The sequence below is a fragment of the Lithobates pipiens genome, unplaced genomic scaffold, assembly GCF_037356315.1.
Source record: "Lithobates pipiens isolate NorthernLeopardFrog02 unplaced genomic scaffold, aLitPip1_a1.2 Scaffold_19, whole genome shotgun sequence".
NCBI classification, from domain to species: domain Eukaryota; kingdom Metazoa; phylum Chordata; class Amphibia; order Anura; family Ranidae; genus Lithobates; species Lithobates pipiens.
In genome coordinates, this window is record NW_027507764.1 from 34,403,224 (window position 1) to 34,420,161 (window position 16,938).

A 16,938-nucleotide genomic window follows, 5' to 3' on the forward strand; every position below is an offset into this window, starting at 1 on the left:
GGACTTTTTCATCGTAAAGTCCAGCGGACTTAGAAAGTAGTTTTGACTCAAAATTTGTCCGCCGGACTTGGCTTTCAGCGGACAATCCATTCGTCAGTGTGCTAGTCCGGCCGACTAAGAATGACGCATGCTCAGAAGCAAGTACGAGAAGGAAGCTATTGGCTACTGGCTATTGAACTTCCTTTTTCTAGTCCCGTCGTACGTGCTGTATGTCATCGCGTTAGAATTCGCCGGACTTTCGGAGTGTCCGTGTGTGGCCAAGTCCGTTCATTAGAAAGTCCGGCGGATTGTTTGCCGGATTGTTTGCCGGACTAAGTCTGCCGGACAATTCGATCGCGTGTACGTGGCATTAGAGTCCCATTTTTGGGTGATTGTTCAGGGATCTTGGCAACACCCTTTCTGAATATGCCTCTGGCTTAATATATACCTTATTTTTTTTTTACTACACTTGACTTTCCCTATAAGAAGAAAGAGCCCTTCTTAGGCTGAACTCATCAGCTGTAAAGACCACCATACACGAGCAGAGCTTCAGTTTGGCACAAATAAAGACTTAATTCTCAACACAATCCCGGAATACTAAAGTGGTTTCAAGCTGTACTGCTGGAAAAGGGACAAAAAAATCTCCTAAACAATGCTAAAGATTTTGTTTGCATTAATGACTGCTTATTTGTTAATTCATACTGTTATAATCAACAGTCATTAAATTTGCTGCATGCAGATCAACATCTAAAGACCTTATTTCAAAAATGTGACTTAATTGCCTTCATTTTACACTTTTTACATTTCTATTCAAATTCTATCCATTGTAGTATGTAAAATTATAATATTTAAGAAAAACAATAATCACCTAAAAGTGGTAGCTAATGTAATTTCTAAATGAATCTTTTCATGTTGTAAATAGATATCTCTTGAATGTTTCTTCTACATTTCCTAATACAATGATCATGCCAATGTAAAGGAGTTTAGCCATGCAGTGGTAAATAGCAGGTCAAATGTTCATAAATATTAGAAGAAAAAAAAAACTATTCACTAATGAGGAATAATATTAAACCCTTAATGAATTACTTAATAAGTTATCAGATATAAGGTGATCTATGCCCAACATGTGATCATTGACACCGATGGATATTAGTTGAATTCAGCTGGACTTGTTCTGTAATATTAAAACGGAGCTCCAACCAAAAGGGGAAGTTCTGCTTGTTCGCACTCTCCCCCACTCCACTGCCCCATTTGGCACTTTTTGGGGGGGTAGCGTGTACCTGGTTCCTGGTAAGATCGCTGCACAAGGATCTTCGCCATGTCCGGGCTCTCCTCCTCCCCCCTCCCCACTGCCTTCTGGGACCCGTGTTTATCCCAGAAGACGACGGGACCATTCAGAAAGGCCTGAAGGCTTCACTGCTGGTTTCCCTTACTGCACCCGAAGCCGATGGACGAATCGTTTTGGGGTGCCGACATCACGGGATCCCTGGACAGGTAAGTGTGCTTATATTAAAAATTAGCAGTTACAGTATTTGTAGCTGCTGACTTTTAATTTTCTTTTTTTTCACAGACTGGAACTCCTCTTTAAATATATAAAATATCAGTTAACAAAGAGAATGTCACTGATCCAAGCGCCGAAATGGACCAATAGATTCAATGCACAGCAGCAGCTATTATAAATAATATCAATTGATAAAATATGCCAAAAGAGCAAAACAGTCATCTCAGCATTAACAGCACTAATAGAATAGTCAAATACAATATTCAGTGCAATCAAGAAAAAGTCCTATGAAGGATCAATCCACTTAAAAGTATATATAAAAAAAGTTCACATTAAAATCAATCTAAGAAAATATATATAATAGAGGGTGTGCTCCGTAACCAACTCAGACTTGGACCTTTTGGCCCTCCGACGAAGACGTGATGATGAAACGCGTTAAGGCGTGACTACACGGCGCCCTCGTCTGTCAGTCATAGTGCCGGTCATACACCTGTGTCTGGTGAGTTCATTACCAATGGAGAGCTTTCATGCACGAGGTGTTGGTATCCAGAGGAGAAACCTAGTCCTAGTTGCTAAGGGTTAAGGAGCACACCTTCTTTAATATATATATTGATTTTAATGTGGATTTTTTTTATATACCGTATTTGCCGGTGTATAAGGCGACCCGGCATATAAGACGACCCCCTAAACCTACAGGACAAAAACGCTTTTAAAACTGTACTTACCGTATAAGACGACCCGGCTTTCGAGGCTTCCGAGGCTTCATATTTCTTCCTTCTTCCTGCATTTGCTGGAGCCAATCACAGCGAGCGATGTATTCTATTAATGAATACAAAGCCTGCTTGGATTGGCAGAGGCTGTAACATCATCAGCCCGTGCCGCTCTGACTCTCCAAGCCAATCAGAGCAGGCTACAGAGTAGCCTGCTCGGATTGGCAGAGGTCGTTACTCCAATCCGAGCAGGCTTTGTATTCATTTGAATACATCGCACACCAGGATTGGCTCAGCGGTATATACTGTATGTAGCCGAAGCTACATACAGTATTACCGAACACCCAGCCGGCATCCGAGGGGCTGACCCGGCGTATAAGACGACCCCTGCTTTTTGGCCAATTTTTTTACATGCAAAAGGTCGTCTTATACGCCGGAAAATACGGTATATATACACTTTTAAGTGGATTGATCCTTCAAAGGACTTTTTGTTGATTGCACTGAATATTGTATTTGACTATTCTATTAGCGCTGTTAATGCTGAGATTACTGTTTTGCTTGTTTTGGAATATATTATCTACCCTCTTTAAATATGTTTCACCTGTCATCCAAGTGGCTTCCTTGGTCTAGAGCGTACTTCATTATTTATACCCACAAGGCAGCCAGGCCACCTTTATCCTATCTTTATGTCGTCATGAAATATATCACAGCAGATGTGGATTGTTCAACCATATGATGTACCTGTAAAACATTTTGGGAAGCCTCCTATTCTAATTTATATATTGCAAACAAAATAGGAGGTGTTAAAGTTTATCATGTTCTTGGACCAGAGGCATAAATAGAATATTCAGGGTCCTGGTGCAAGAAACCATGAAAGGCCCCCTGATCCCCAGCCGGGGGGCCCTTATCACTGATCCCAGGACCCGTTGCGGGGCCATTTATTATAGTCCCATAACTGAAGCCTTTCACATGTTCTGTAGTAGGCACCCTTCCTGCGGTCTTGCCCCCCTCCCTCCGTGATGGCAGAATGCCAGGGCCCACTAAGAAATGCGACCTTTGTGACCCAGGTAGTTTTGCCACTGGTGTCAGTAATTTTTTTTTATTACTGTTATTTATTCTTGGACCAGAGGCGTAACTAGAACCTTAAGGATCCCAGTGCAAGAAACCATGAAAGGCCCCACTGATCCAGAGGGCCCTTTACTCCCATCGTGGGGCCTTTTATTACAGTCCCACAGCTGGACCCTTTCAGATGTTCTGTGGCAGTCCCCCTTCCCGCCGGCCTCCCCCCCCCCCATGGTGGCAGAACGCCAGGGCCGTCAGAAGTGCAACCTTTGTGACCCTGGTAGTTCTGCCACTAGTGTCAATAGTTTTTCATTTCTGTTATTTTTTTATTATTATTTTTACCATTTTATTTTTTTTATTTTTTCACATTTATTTTCACAATTTTTTCAGGAGCCCCATTGGGAGGCTTTGGTGAAATATCAGGGGTCTAAACAGGCCTCTGATGCTTCACCTTTGAGACAGAGAAAGGAGATTGAGGACACAGCCCTTAATATCCAGTATAGCGTTAGCTGCACAGAATGAGTGAACAGGAATAGAGCTTCCTGTTCATTCACAAACTGAAGCATAGTAAATAAAGTTTACTATGCTTCAGTTATGATTGGACACAGGAGTGATCGGTACCGATTACTCACTATCCAATTCAGAAAAGGAAAGGGCCGGTAAATTACAATTATCAGCCCCTTTCCTTCTCTCTATCCTGACACATCCCCCACAGCAGCCGGTGGTAGACGGGAGGGGCAAACCAGCAGCATGCCGGTTGGAGAGGGAGGGACCAGGGGAGCACACAGGGGCCAGAGGGCAGGAGGAGACAAGTAACCTGGATAAGAGGGACAGCGGGATGGTATATAGTGGAACCAATGCCCTCCATTTTCCTCCTACAGAAGCAGAATAACTGCAGGAGGGGGAAGAAGGGAAACAGGCTTTCAGTGGCTGTAGGAGGAAAATGGAGGGAATTGGTTTCTCTATACCTTCCCCCACCACCCAGCTTACCAGATGTATAGGGCAGCTATTCCTCTGGAATATGGGGCCCTATAGTTACGCCCCTGTCTTGGACACTAAACAGTTGACTTGACAAAGTTTCCCATGTGGGTATAAATTCTGGAGTATGTTCTCAACACTCGTATGCAAAGAGGAGGCCACTTGGATGAGTGGTGGAACATCTTCAATGGAACAAGTCCAGTTAAATGAGATAAACTGCTACTAGATATTTCACTACTTCAATAAATGAGACTTTCACAGATATATCAACACCACAGTTTAGAAAGCTTTCATCTACTCATCCTGGAGTTTTAATATTGTCAGTACTGGCTAGGTCGGCTAAGTTTAAAAGATTACATGCGGATCAGTGGACTTGTGCAAGGGGACGCAGCCAGTGATGGCACAGCAGGAGTAGCGGGCATGCAGTGATTGCAGGCCTTACCTCGAACATTGAGGAAAGCAGATGAAACCACATCTCCTGCCATGAATGTGACTCGGCAACTGTCCTCAGAAGTGAGGTTCTTCAGCAAGAGGAGATGCCTGCGCCCATTCTCAAAGAACACCAGCTCAATGTTCTCTGTATTTTGTACTGGTTCATCATCTACCAGCCAGTTGTAGTTGTAGCATTCTGGTTTGGTCAAGTAACACTCAAAGAGAGCTTCGCCACCCTCTATCGCATCTACATTTTCCAGACCTTGCAATATCTTATTCTTGGCTAGTAAAAAACACAATGAAAGACCGCTATAACACCAGCTGACTACTTCAAACTTCAACTGCTTTTAAACTCTGATACAGATATTTGTTTAAAGAACTTTACAGAATATGTTTCAGTAATTAGGGGAAAATGTAGAGCTACTGTATTTCATCTGTTAAACTAGAGATAGTATCTATCTGGACAAACTACCATTTGCTCCCAGGTGTTGGCAAAATATACACCTTGTTGTAAATTGGGAAAAAGCACATAAAGACATAAAACTCTCAAAAGGTATTTACTAGAACTTGACAAAATGGACAAAACAGTACAGATTACATGATGATGTTAATGCAATAAATTATGTATTTAAGTATAACTATAGGGAAAACTTTTTTTTAGATTTGGATAAAGTGGGGAGGGATTAGAATGCTTGTCAGTTATTGTTGCTGTCTGCGCCCCCGTTAGGGAGATTCACCTTCTCCATTTGTCCTGTTTACCATTATCGTTGAAAATGAAAGCAAAATAAAATCTTCCAATGGGAACACTAGTTCTGGTAAACGGGGGGGAGCACCAAGGGATTCTTTTAATTTACAGGGATTTCCTCTCACTTCCTGTTTTGGCTATGGGACAGGAGGGGAAGTTAAATCTCCCCAATGTGACAAGGATGGCAAAAAAATAAACCTTACAGGGATTATAACCCTCCCTGACTATCCAAAATGAAAAAAAAAAAAAGTTTTGCCTATAGTTATACTTTAACACTTTCATTCCCAGTTCATAAAATTTTTTTAGCAGCTACTCTCTACTTAAGTAGGTTATGTAGAATAAAAATGTTGGTTGTTTTGTCTCTCAAATAAAACCCTGCCTTGTCCCTTTCACCTATACTGTGGCCTATCCAAGCTGCTTATATATTGTCCAGCCACTGAAAAATATTTGTGGCATTTGTCTCTTAAAAAATACAGTTTATTTTCTGTTTCAATATAAAGCATGCCTTGTCTTGCCATTTTATACTGCAGACTAATCAAGCTGCTTACATACTGCCTGAGCATTGTAAAATATTTGTTGCAATTGTTTCTCAAATAATATACTCTAATGTATGTTTCAAGATAAAACCAGCCTCGTCTCTCCCTCTTAAATTGTGGACTAACCATGCTGCTAACATTCTGTAAAGCAACTAAACATTATTTTTTATTGCAAGACAAAATCTGCCTTTCCCTTTTTATTTACAGGCTATTCAAGTTCTCAGGTGCTTTTTTGACCAGCCAATTTCTTCCAAACACATATCTAAAGTCTTTTTTTTAATATTGAGAATAATGGTGGATACAGGGATTGAAGGAGGTTTGGGGAATGTGGAGTTGTGGTTCCGAAGTGCTTTTGTGCACTCTGTTTTGATATTGTATTAAACTTTAAAGACAATGCACTGTGGTACTACAAAAAAAAAAAGTTTCACAAACTATACTATTAAACTGTTGTGCCACTTGCCAAATGTGTTCGGAGTTGAGGGCTTCAGGTTTATTTTTTTAAGAAAAAATACTTTTATATCTGTTGTGGATGCTACATTCACTGGTCAACTGAGGCCTATTATTAATTGATAAAAGTAAAAAAAATCAGATTCCAGTAAAGTGCATTAAATCACATTTTATCATGTTTTGCTGCAGTGTCAGCTTTAATTTTTCTCTACCTGATCTAAAACAACAACAAAAAAGATTTAAGAATTTTAGCTTCAGGTACAACTCAAGTGATTGCCTATGTTACTGGTAGATGTGACATTTGATTCTGAAATTTTTAGGGTGCCTCTCATTTTATTCTGTCAATGCTTGGCTGGCAGTTCAAGCTGGGAAATAGTTCAAGTACTATAAAAACTGAGCCCTAAAAATTGTTCTGCAGCAAAAATACAAAGCAACTGATGAACGGTTGTCTTGTATTGTCTTTTATTGCTATTGCTATTTACTTTCCATCTGGTGTCCAAATATTGCTCATATGCTTCCCTAAGACTTGGACCAATTATTCCTTCCCTCTGGTGTTGAAATATTGCTCATACACTTCCCTAAGACTGGGAACAATAATCAACACATATTGTTTTTTTTAACATACGTGAGAACAACACAGAATATTCAAATATGACAGTAAAACAATAGAAAGCCAACAATGTTCACAGACTCTACAAGACACGATGGTACTATATAAAAGGGAACACCATTTTTGACAAATAAGCAATGTGGTTCCCTTATATATGTTTGAAAATTACCCATTTCATATCAGTATAAAATTGTGACTGATGCTAAATTAAAAAAAAACAATCCCCCCAGTTTTCAAGTAAGAGTAAATATGATTTCTTCTATTCCAGAAGGTGACCCCTAATGCAAAAACAGGGATGAAGAGAAGATGCAGACAGCCCTGTAAAGACGTAAAACCCATCCAGGTCAGTAATCAGTATTAATGGTTGGCTTGTTAGACTGGTAGGAGTAAGAGTCTTCCGCATGTGGTCGAAGACCTCACCTTCGACTTCCAGCATAGCCACAACTCTAGTGCCTTCAGCCTCGCACACGTACACGCCACCATCCTCGGGAACCACAGACTTAATGGTCAGCCTGGCCACATTCCAATCTTGCTCGACAATGATTCTTTTCCCGTCAGAACTTACGACTACATCGTTTTTCTTCCAGGTGGCCTGCACTGGCCTAGAGTACTGGCAGATGAACTCTGCAGTGTCATCTTCATCAATGATGAGGTCATTCATTGGACTGACCACCTCAAGAGTTGGATCTGTCAACCAACATGTCAGAGGGACATGCATTAAAGGCTCTTGATGAACATGACTTTGTTTATCTTGCCCAAAGCAATGGAAGCAAAAGCATGATGGCAGATGGATTAGGCTGTGGTTAGCGGTTTCAGCCATGTGGAAGCCATAAATCACAAGAGACAGCTTGTTGGTGAAGCTTAGTGTACAGGATAAGTATTCATTACAATTTTACAACTAGAATTTATAAGAATTCTGATGAAACTTTAAAGTGGAATTCCAGCTAAGGGACCCTCCCCTATCTTACATAAAAAAAAAATCTGGCCAAATACCACTTACCCTCTTCAGGACCCAACAATGTCTACAACTTACTTCTCCACCTGGTGTCACCAGTTTTTTTTGGTTTGAATGGTGACCAGCATCATTTATCCTACTTCCTGTGAGACGTAGCTTTCATAGACACACCTCCTGGGCTCACAGTATTCATGGACAGCGCGACATGCACACGCCATTACAGAGCACTGCTCAATCCTGGTGAAAAGATCCCCCACCACTGCTGCCAATCAGCAGGGTTTCAAAATAAATGGAAGGATTGGTTTAACTGGAGTTCTACTTTACCGTGTAAAGATTCCAATGCTTAAATTGTCCCTAGTAACTGAAAAAAGTCCTGTGGTTTGGCTGTCAGAACCCTTTACTGTTTTCTATTTGGGTGTTTTATATGCCTATCAGAAAAAAAATTATAAGAGGAGTGCCCTGTGACACCACGAAAGTTGACAAAGGACATGCTTCTACATTAAGAAACATGTTCAGAAAAGGCAAAAATGAATTAAAATACCTCTATACTCAAAGTGAATCTTATGCCAACTCTTGTTTTTTTATTTATTTTAGGGTGTGGAACTGTTAAAGGTTTTTTTTTATTGCCATCAGGGTGTTTGACCCTCCTATCCTGGTGACCAAAGTCATCAAGGAGAGCATCAAGGTCATCAAAGACAACTTTGGCAGCATCATCTATGGTGACATCACTAGATGGCTAGCATTGGAATGCAATGATGCATCACAAAGTACTGAAAGTAGACCTTGCAATAAAGTACATGGTCTGATTACATTGCCTGGGGGCCCGTTCTCCTTCACAAATCACTTACTTATAGTAGTTGTAACATGTTCATGTAAAGAAAAAAGTGGACTCACCCCCATATTCTACTTGTGTCCTACAGTGCCTTGAAAAAGTATTCACACCCTTTGAAATGCTCCACATTTTGTCATGTTACAACCAAAAACTTAAAGGTATTATATTGGGATTTTATGTGATAGACCAACACAAAGTGACACATAATTGTGAAGTGGAAGGAAAATGACAAATGGTTTTCAATTTTTTTTACAAATAAATAAGTGAAAAGTGTGACATGCAGTGGTATTCAGCTTCCCCGGAGTCATTACTTTGTAGAACCACCTTTCTCTGCAATTACAGCTGCAAGTCTTTTCGGGGATGTCGCTATCAGCTTTGCACATCTAGAGAGGGACATTTTTGCCCATTCTTCTTTGCGAAATAGCTCAAGTTCTGTCAGATTGAATGGAGAGCATCTGTGAACAGCAATTTTCAAGGCTTGCCACAGATTCTCAATTGGATTTAGGTCCGGACTTTGACTTGGTCATTCTAACACATGAATATGCTTTGATCTTAACCATTCCATTGTAGCTCTGGCTGTATATTTAGGGTCGTTGTCCTGCTGGAAGGTGAACCTCCGTCCCAGTCTCAAGTCTTTTGCAGAATCTAACAGGGTTTTCTTCTAATACTGCCTTGTATTATAAGTTTAAAACAGGGTTAGGTTATAAAAAGATATCCCAAGCTTTCAACATCTCATGAAGCTCTGTTCAATCCATCATCCAAAAATAGAAAGAGTATGGCACAACTGCATACTTACCAAGACATGGCCATCCACCTAAACTGACAGGCCAGGCAAGGAGAGTATTAATCAGAGAAGCAGCCAAGAGGCCCATGGTCACTCTGGAGGAGCTGCAGAGATCCATAGTTTAGGTTTGAGAATCTGTCCACAGGACAACTATTAGCCGTGGCACTCCACAAATCTGACCTTTATGGAAGAGTGGTAAGAAGAAAGCCATTGTTGAAAGAAAGCCATAAGAAGTCCAATTCGCAGTTTGCGAGAAGTCATCTGGGGGACAAAGCAAACATGTGGAAGAAGGTTCCCTGTTCAGATGAGACAAAAATTTAACTTTTTGGCCTAAAAGCAAAATGCCATTTGTGGCAGAAAATAAACACTGCACATCACCCTGAACACAGCAACCCCACCGTGAAACATGGTAGTGGAAGGATCGTGTTGTGGAGATGCTTTTCTTCAGCAGTAGGGATGAGCTTTGAGTCGAGTCGAACTCATGTTCGACTCGAACATTGCCTGTTCGCCTATTCGGCGAACAGTGAACAATTTCGGGTGTTCGCGGCAAATTGGAAAAGCCACGGAACACCCTGTACAAGTCTATGGGAGAAATCTAAAGGGGACATGTATCAATGCAAAAAAAGTTTTAAAAACGGCAGTTTTTTCGGGAGCAGTGATTTTAATAATGCTTAAAGTGAAACAATAAAAGTTTGTACCTGGGGGGTGTCTATAGTATGCCTGTAATGGGGCGCATGTTTCCCGTGCTTAGAACTGTCCCTGCACAAACTGTAATTTCTGCAGGAAAAAAAGTCATTTAAAATCACTCGCGGCTATAATGAATTGTCGGCTCCCCGTAATACAGAGAACAGTCATTGAAAGTCATTGATAAAAAAAAAAAAACGTGGGGTTCAACCAAATTCAATTACCAGACCCTTCAGGTCTGGTATGGATTTTAAGAGGAACTCCACGCCAAATTAAAAAAAAAATGGCGTGGAGTTCCCCCTAAATCCATACCAGACCCTTTATCCGAGCACGCAACCTGGCAGGGCGTAGGAAAAGAGGGGGGGATGAGAGAGTGCCCCCCCGAACCATACCAGGCCACATGCCCTCAACATTGGGAGGATACTTTGGGGGTCTGTGACCCTATGAGGGGATGGCCACGCCCTCCTCATATAAGAAATGTCAGGCTGCCGGGATCCCCGCAGTGTCTCCGCCAGTGGAGACAGTGGATGGATGGATTGTGCTGTGCTGGTCTGGAGGGAGAGATCACCGTCGCTTGATCAGATCAGCCATCGCTGGACCCCGGAGAGATGACCATCTGTCGCTGGATAGCAAGAGTGGATTACCACCACTGGAATCTTTTTTTATTTATTTTTTCAAAAGTGTGTTTGTCTTTTTTAACATTCTTTTACATTTTCTTTGTGAAATGGTAGGGGTAAGTACCCCCTTATCATTTCAAATGGGGGGGCGGGATCTGGGGGTCCCCTTGTTAAAGGGGGCTTCCAGATTCTGATAAGCCCACCGCCCACAGACCCCCCACAACCACCAGCCAGGGTTGTGCGGATGAGGCCCTTGTCCTCATCAACATGGGGACATGGTGCTTTGAAGGAAAACAGACCCCCAAAGCATCCTCCCAATGTTGAGGGCATGTGGCCTGGTACGGTTCAGGGGGGGGGCGCTCTCTCGTCCCCCCTCTTTTCCTGCCAGGTTGCATGCTCGGATAAAGGGTCTGGTATGTATTTTTAGGGGGAACTCCACGCCAACCCCAAACACTTTTTAGGACAATAACTTGCATATTAGCCTTTAAAATTTAGCACTTTCAATTTTGAACGTTCGAATCCCATAGACTTTAATAGGGTTCTAAATTTCACATGAAGTTTAGGTCTGTTCACAGGATCTGGTGCGAACCGAACAGGGGGGGGGGGGGGGGGGGGGTGTTCGGCTCATCCTTATTCAGCAGTGACAGGGAAGCTAGTCAGAGTTGATGGGCAGATGGATGGAGCCAAATACAGGGCAGTCTTAGAAGAAAACCTGTTAGCCCTTGTACACACGGTCGGAGATTCCAACGGAATGTTTCCTATCGGACCATTTTGTCGGATATTCCGACTGTGTGTGGTCTGCATCGGACTGTTTCCGTCGGAATATCCGACGGACCAACTTTTCCAACTTGCCGGTAAAATTTTCCAACAAAATGCTCCTATTGGACATACTCCGATCATGTGTAGCCTACTCCGACGGACAAAGTGCCACGCATGCTCAGATCAAATTCCTAGGCCAAAGCTATTGGCTACTAGCCTGAACGTAGTCCCGTCGTAACGAAATAATGTCATCACGTTATGTACAATCGGATTTTCCGACAACTTAGTCCGACCGTGTGTATGCAACATCACTTCTGGACCTCTTCCAGAATTAATCAGTCAGAATTACTCCAACGGATTTGGTTGTCGGAATCTCCGACCGTGTGTACAAGGGCTTAGAGTCTGCAAAAGACTTGAGACTGGGGCAGAGGTTCACCTTCCAGCAGGACAACAACCTGAAACATACAGCCAGAGCTACAATGGAATGGTTTAGATCAAAGCATATTCATGTGTTAGAATGGCCCAGTCACAGTCCAGACCTAAATTCAATCGAGAATCTGTGGCAAGACTTGAAAATTGCTGTTCACAGATGCTCTCCATCCAATCTGGCAGAGCTTGAGCTATTTTGCGAAGAAGAATTGGTTGTAACATGACAAAATGTGGAAAATTTCAAGGGGTATAAATACTTTTTCAAGGCATTGTAGATAAGGGTGACGTCACATTCCTTCCGACTAGAACCTGTTGAATACAGAGCTGAATATAGAGGAGCTAAAATCTTGCAAGATGCTCTTGTAATAGGGTTGGAGTTAGGCTGCTCTGCAGAATCTTCCTGGAAGGAAGGTGAGGTCATGCAGAAGAAGGATGTAAGGAAAGTATGATTTTTTTTTTGTACATTTTTTGTACATTATACAGCTATTAACAGTAGGCAATCTGTAATGGGCAGCAGACCAAGCAATTTAGGCAGACCTTATTTTTTACAGCAAGGTCCACTTTCAATTAGTGCAGTATGCTGGAATTCCCACCCTCCTTGCCTGGCCAGGAATTTTGCTATGGTTGCCTGTAGTACCTTGAAGTACAGATACATCAAATGTTATTACTCTCCACTTAATAGCCTCAAATATAAAGGAACATAGTCATTTAATTTTCCTTCAAGTAAAAAAAAAAAAGTAAATATGCATCATTGATTGTGTATCCTGTACACTTGGCATTGGTTTTAATGGTACAATTATAGCACACTTTATCCTTTAACACACTCTTCCTAAAAATCTTAGATAGAGTCAACGTCAGTGTTTTTACAGCAAACTTGCACTAAGAGGAAAATGTGGGTTGTCGATTCTGGCTGTGCTATCCGGCAGGGCTATAAGGATCACAAGCTTGGTTAAATAGAACTTTCCTTTGAGCTTTGAGTTGATATATGGTATATAATAGACCTGAGCTTAGGAAAATATGTGTGTTTCCACTGTTGACCTCTGAGGCTGTCATGTCAATCCTCTGGTTCCAATACTTTCTGATTCACTGACCTGGCAAAAGTGTGTATATATAAGGTGTGGTAACCTCACTAGTGGCATTCTTGGAGCAGGACATGGACTCAGGATGTAACAAAGGCAGAGAGAGCAGACACATATTGTTTTATGAAGGAGGGGCTTTAACAGATTACTTTAGATTACTTTATATTTCCTCCCTGACATGTCACCTTTTAAGTGTTAATAATCTGACATTAAAAAGTGCAAAACATGATGTTGTAGCAAAATATGAGACTAGAGGAAACTTAATATTTCCTTTAAAATGAGAGATTTTAAACCTATACTATAAATGACGTTTGTCCTGGACAGCCAAAGTTGATTTTGAACTCCAAACCTTGAGCTCATCCCTAATGACCATATATGGTAGTGACCATATATGGTCAATGACATCAACTAGGGTCCCCACCCTTGTGTTGACATCATTGGAAACTGTGACTGATAATGGATGTATAGTATATCACTGATTGACTCCCTTGATGATACCATGATCCTTCCTTTCCTGGCCACCCAGTCTACATGTCTAGATAAGGGTCTGGATGGAATAATAAGGGTAGAGATGCCACTACTATAAATTACATTTGTCCTGGACAGCCAAAGTTCGTTCTGAACTCATGTTCGGACCAAACCTTGAGTTCATCCCCAATGATTATATATGGTCGTGACAAAATATGGTCAATGATGTCAACTAGGATTCCCTTGACTCCCTTGAAGATGCTGTGATCCTTCCTTTCCTTGCCACTCAGTCCACATGCCTAGATAAGGGTCTGGTTGGAAGAATAAGGGGTGTCTTAATATAGTGGTGGTAGATATATCACTACCATACAGTATATGACATTTGTCCCAGACAGCCAAAGATTTTTCTGAATTTGTGTTCAGACCAAATCTTGAATTCATCCCTATTGTCTATACAGTATATGGTCGTGACCAAATATGGCCAATAAACGTAACCTAGGATCCCAAGCCCTTTGTTTACATCACTGGACTCCAGGATTGACAATGGATATACATCATTGGACACTGTAATTTATTCCCTTGATGCTGCTGGGATCCTTAATTTCTTGGGCACCCAGTCCACATGACTAGTTAAAGGTCTGGTTGGAGTTTTTTGGGGAACCTTATTATAGTAGTGGTGGAGATACCACTGTTTATATATATATATATATATAAAAAAAGAAGGGGAAAACACCGCGCTGTATCTAGCTAACAAGAAAACAAGTGAAAAAACAGCTGCCAACACTTCAAACAAACAAAGTTAAACAATTTAAAACAGTAAATAGTGTAGGGCTACTATTAAGTGAATATGTAATCCCATGAGAAAAATCCGTATACGATCACAAATAATCACATTAATCAGTAATCACATGGGAAAATCAGTAATCACATGGGGAAAATCCATATAGATCACAAATAATAATAAATAGAGTCCTCTGTAGTGTGACTGGTGCACAAAGAGTGTGATAAAACTTCTTCAGAAGAAATAGGCGTTTCACTAGTCAAGTGCAACCCAATATGTCAACTTGTCTGAAGATATCAAAAAGGTGGGTAGAATACTCTTACCGAATATGATGGACTCACACGGTCTTACGACGGTTGAGTCGGAAGCGATTGGGGTCCATACCTAGGACCAGATGGTAGGTTGGTGGTGGTCCGACCGGATATTGAGAAGACTCCAAACGACTGAAGACCCTGGGGGGTGTCTCACAGGGGGTTCTCCGGAATGTTCCTCAGGTTGTCCAATTCGGATGTAGCTCAATTGGAATTACAACCCCAAATGAGGGGTGAAGGATTTGTAGAAATTAGAACAAAAAAGAAAAAAGAAAGCTCCACATGGTGCGGGTCAAAAAATATTAACCATCAGGTTTTATTAAAAGGTCATATAATTGGATAAAAATTATGACTGGTGATCACAAGTGAACAAAATAAAAGCAATGTAGGGTGCCAAAAGCGAGCCCGACGCGTTTCGACATAGAATGTCTTCAACAGGGGCTGAAGACATTCTACGTCGAAACGCGTCGGGCTCGCTTTTGGCACCCCACATTGCTTTTATTTTGTTCACTTGTGATCACCAGTCATAATTTTTATCCAATTATATGACCTTTTAATAAAACCTGATGGTTAATATTTTTTGACCCGCACCATGTGGAGCTTTCTTTTTTCTTTTTTGTTCTAATTTCTACAAATCCCTCACCCCTCATTTGGGGTTGTAATTCCAATTGAGCTACATCCGAATTGGACAACCTGAGGAACATTCCGGAGAACCCCCTGTGAGACACCCCCCAGGGTCTTCAGTCGTTTGGAGTCTTCTCAATATCCGGTCGGACCACCACCAACCTACCATCTGGTCCTAGGTCTGGACCCCAAGCGCTTCCGACTCAAGCGTCGTAAGACCTTGTGAGTCCATCATATTCGGTAAGAGTATTCTACCCACCTTTTTGATATCTTCAGACAAGTTGACATATTTAGTTGCACTTGACTAGTGAAACGCCTATTTCTTCTGAAGAAGTTTTATCACACTCTTTGTGCACCAGTCACACTACAGAGGACTCTATTTATTATTATTTGTGATCGTATATGGATTTTCCCCATGTGATTACTGATTTTCCCATGTGATTACTGATTAATGTGATTATTTGTGATCGTATACGGATTTTTCTCATGGGATTACATATTCACTTAATAGTAGCGCTACACTATTTACTGTTTTATATATATATATATATATATATATATATATATATATATATATATATATATATATATATGCCATTTGTCCTGGACAGCCAAAGTTGGTTCTGAACTTGTCCTCGGACCGAACCTTGAGCTCATCCCTTTTGACCATATATGGTCATGACCAGATATGTTTAATGACATCATCTAGGATCCAAAGCTCTGAGTTTACATCACTGGATCCCATGATTGAAGATGGATACACACAGGGCTGGACTGGGACAGAAATTTGGCCCTGGACTTCATCCAAACTGGCCCACTTACATTTTGAGTGTCCCATCACCAGCCCCCTTACAACAGAGTGTCCCATTACCAGCCCCCTTACATCAGAGTGTCCCATCAGCACCCTCTTACATCAGAGTGTCCCATCAGCAGCCCCCTTACATCAGATTGTCCCATCCCCAATGATTATATATGGTCGTGACAAAATATGGTTAATGATGTTAACTAGGATTCCCTTGACTCCCTTGAGGATGCTGTGATCCTTCCTTTCCTTGCCACTCAGTCCACATGCCTCAGTCCAAGGTCATATACTGTATGGTAGTGATATCTCTACCACCACTATATTAAGACACCCCATGATTGAAGATGGATACACACAGGGCTGGACTTGGACAGAAATTTGGCCCTGCACTTCATCCAGACTGGCCCACTTACATTTTGAGTGTCCCATCACCAGTCCCCTTACAACAGAGTGTCCCATTACCAGCCCCCTTACAACAGAGTGTCCCATTACCAGCCCCCTTACATCAGAGTGTCCCATCAGCACCCCCTTACATCAGAGTCTCCCATCAGCAGTCCCCTTACATCAGTGTCCCATCAGCAGCCCCCTTACATCAGAGTGTCACATCAGCAGCCCCCTTAGATCTGAGTGTCCCATCAGCAGCCCCCTTACATCAGAATGTCCCATCAGCAGCCCCCTTACATCACAGTGTCCCATCACCAGCCCCCTTACATCAGAGTGTCCCATCACCAGCCCCATTACATCAGAGTGGCCCCCTGAGCCATCGGCCCACCAGGAAACTCCCAGTAGTCCCGATGGCCAGTACATGCCTGG

At 41.8% G+C, this 16,938-nt stretch overlaps 1 protein-coding gene across 20 annotated transcripts in view; it reads right to left on the bottom strand.

Moving 5' to 3' along the window:
* The window catches only part of OBSCN (obscurin, cytoskeletal calmodulin and titin-interacting RhoGEF), a 705,115-nt gene that overhangs the window by 334,058 nt on the left and 354,119 nt on the right, over positions 1-16,938 (bottom strand). For 18 of the 20 annotated variants that reach the window (XM_077490633.1, XM_077490622.1, XM_077490628.1 and 15 more), the window contains 2 exons: positions 7,421-7,687; positions 4,673-4,945 (listed from right to left, as the gene is read on the bottom strand). The exons of 1 other annotated variant lie outside the window; for it this stretch is intronic. In XM_077490633.1, coding sequence (XP_077346759.1) covers positions 4,673-4,945; positions 7,421-7,687 — 540 coding nt within the window. The remainder of the gene's footprint in view (positions 1-4,672; positions 4,946-7,420; positions 7,688-16,938) is intronic. One more of the 20 variants, XM_077490627.1, reaches the window with a different exon arrangement.